The sequence below is a fragment of the Plecotus auritus genome, assembly GCF_963455305.1.
Source record: "Plecotus auritus genome assembly, chromosome: 14".
Classification (NCBI taxonomy): domain Eukaryota; kingdom Metazoa; phylum Chordata; class Mammalia; order Chiroptera; family Vespertilionidae; genus Plecotus; species Plecotus auritus.
The window spans coordinates 477,501-479,255 of NC_137780.1; the positions used below are offsets into that span (position 1 = coordinate 477,501).

The following is a 1,755-nucleotide window of genomic DNA, read 5'->3' on the forward strand; positions in this document are numbered from 1 at the left end:
TGGGTCAGGGTGGGTCTCCGCATACCAGCACCCCTCCCCAAGGCCCCTTCCAGGAAAAACCACCATCTATCGAATTCTTCTCATTCTAAGCACTTTATCCTGAGCACCACTTAATCCTTCAAGAATTCATCCCGTCCTGGCTGGTGTCGCTCAGTGGTTAGAGCATCGCCCCCTGCGCACCCAAAGGTCATGGGTTTGATTCCCGGTCGGTCAAGGACGCCACGTACCTGGGTCGCAGGTTCGATCCTCGGCCCCGGTCAGGGCTCGTGGGGGGAGGTGACACACGAATCGATGTGTCTCTCTCACATCCATGTTTCTCTCTCTCTCTCCCCCCACCATCCCTTCTACTGTCTCTAAAAATCAATGGAGCCCGGCCGGCATGGGTCAGTGGTTGAGCATTGACCTGTGAACCAGCCGGTCAAGGTTCGATTCCCGGTCAGGGCACAGGCCCCGGGTTTGGGCATCGGCAGGGTGCACTCGGGAGAGTCAGACGCCCAAAGGACGGAAAGGGGGAGAGATGGCGGAGGGCAGTGCAGAAACAGAGCAGGGATAGCCGCCCTGAGCAGCTCCCGTGGGGGACACCCGGCTGTCCCACACCCAGGCCCTGCACCCCGGGCTGCTCCCTCCCCAGAAAGCCACCCACAGCCAGTTCCCTAAGTGTCCCCTGGCCCCGTTTGCAGGAGATGCAGCAAGACTGTGCTCAGGCCCCGGGTCCCGGGGTCGCGGGGTCGCTCGCCCACACCTCCCGCAGCTCGCGGCCCCCCCCCCAGACACTCACCTCCAAGAAGGCCACGGCCCGGCAGGACGCGTCCCCCAGCAGCCGCTGCTTGGCGAGCTCGTTGAAGATGACGACGGGCAGGCAGAAGAAGAGGACCAGGAAGTCCCAGAGGGCCAGGCTGGCCAGGATGGCGTTCCAGGCGCTCTTCAGGTAGTAGCTGTGCCCCACCACGCACATGACCGCCAGGTTGCCCACGATGCCCACGGCGAACACCACCAGGGCTAGCAGCAGGATGGCGTAGGCGCCGTACGAGCTCTCCGTCACCGGGTACAGGGGGTTCTGCATCTGCAGCCGCTGACCGGGCACCCCTGTCGGCTGGCCCCCCGGCTCTGGCCCGCTGCCTGGGGTGTCCCCGGTGTCCTCCGGGCGGGGGCTGGTGGCCGCCCAGGGCTCGGTGGGCTGCGGGCCAGCAGGGCGGAGGGGCCGGGGGAATTCAGCCCAGGCCTCGGGCACGTACTTCTGCACCCCCCTGGCCTCCTCGTCCTCCGTGCCTCTCCTGGGCCGGCTCCTCTGGTCCAGGGCCCCGGCCGGGAGCCTCCCGGGGTGCAGGGGGGTGTCCCCAGGGACGCCGCTCAGCCCCGCAGCCGACACCACCGTGAGGGAGACGGCCAGCGGCCACAGCCACCGCATGGCCGACGGCAAGAGGCAGCTGTGCCGCGGAGAGCAGGTGAGGGCAGGGGACCCGGTGCCCGAGGACCAAAGAGAGGCAGCTGGCCGCTCGGTCCGCCCCCAGTAGGCGTCTGGCATCACCACCCTCCCCGGTGGCCTCCAGCCGCTCCCTCCCGCCCGCCCCGCCGGCCACGGGCCGGCCCTCTGCTGGACACAGAGCTCTCTTTGCTGCCCTGAAGGACACTCCTCCTCAGGCCCCACAGGCGACAGCGTGTCAGCCCCGCAGCCCTCAGAGGCCACCCGCTCCCTCCACGGGAGCCAGACAGGACCTGGGTCCCACGGGGAGCAGGGGCGGGACCGGGGCTGGG

At 68.1% G+C, this 1,755-nt stretch overlaps 1 protein-coding gene across 1 annotated transcript in view; it reads right to left on the reverse strand.

Moving 5' to 3' along the window:
- Nucleotides 1-1,427, reverse strand: part of GPR37L1 (G protein-coupled receptor 37 like 1) — a 4,614-nt gene extending 3,187 nt beyond the window's left edge. The window contains exon 1 of the mRNA XM_080651091.1: nucleotides 779-1,427. Coding sequence (XP_080507217.1) covers nucleotides 779-1,408 — 630 coding nt within the window. The 5' untranslated portion in view covers nucleotides 1,409-1,427. The remainder of the gene's footprint in view (nucleotides 1-778) is intronic.
- Between the last annotated feature and the right edge of the window lie 328 nt (nucleotides 1,428-1,755).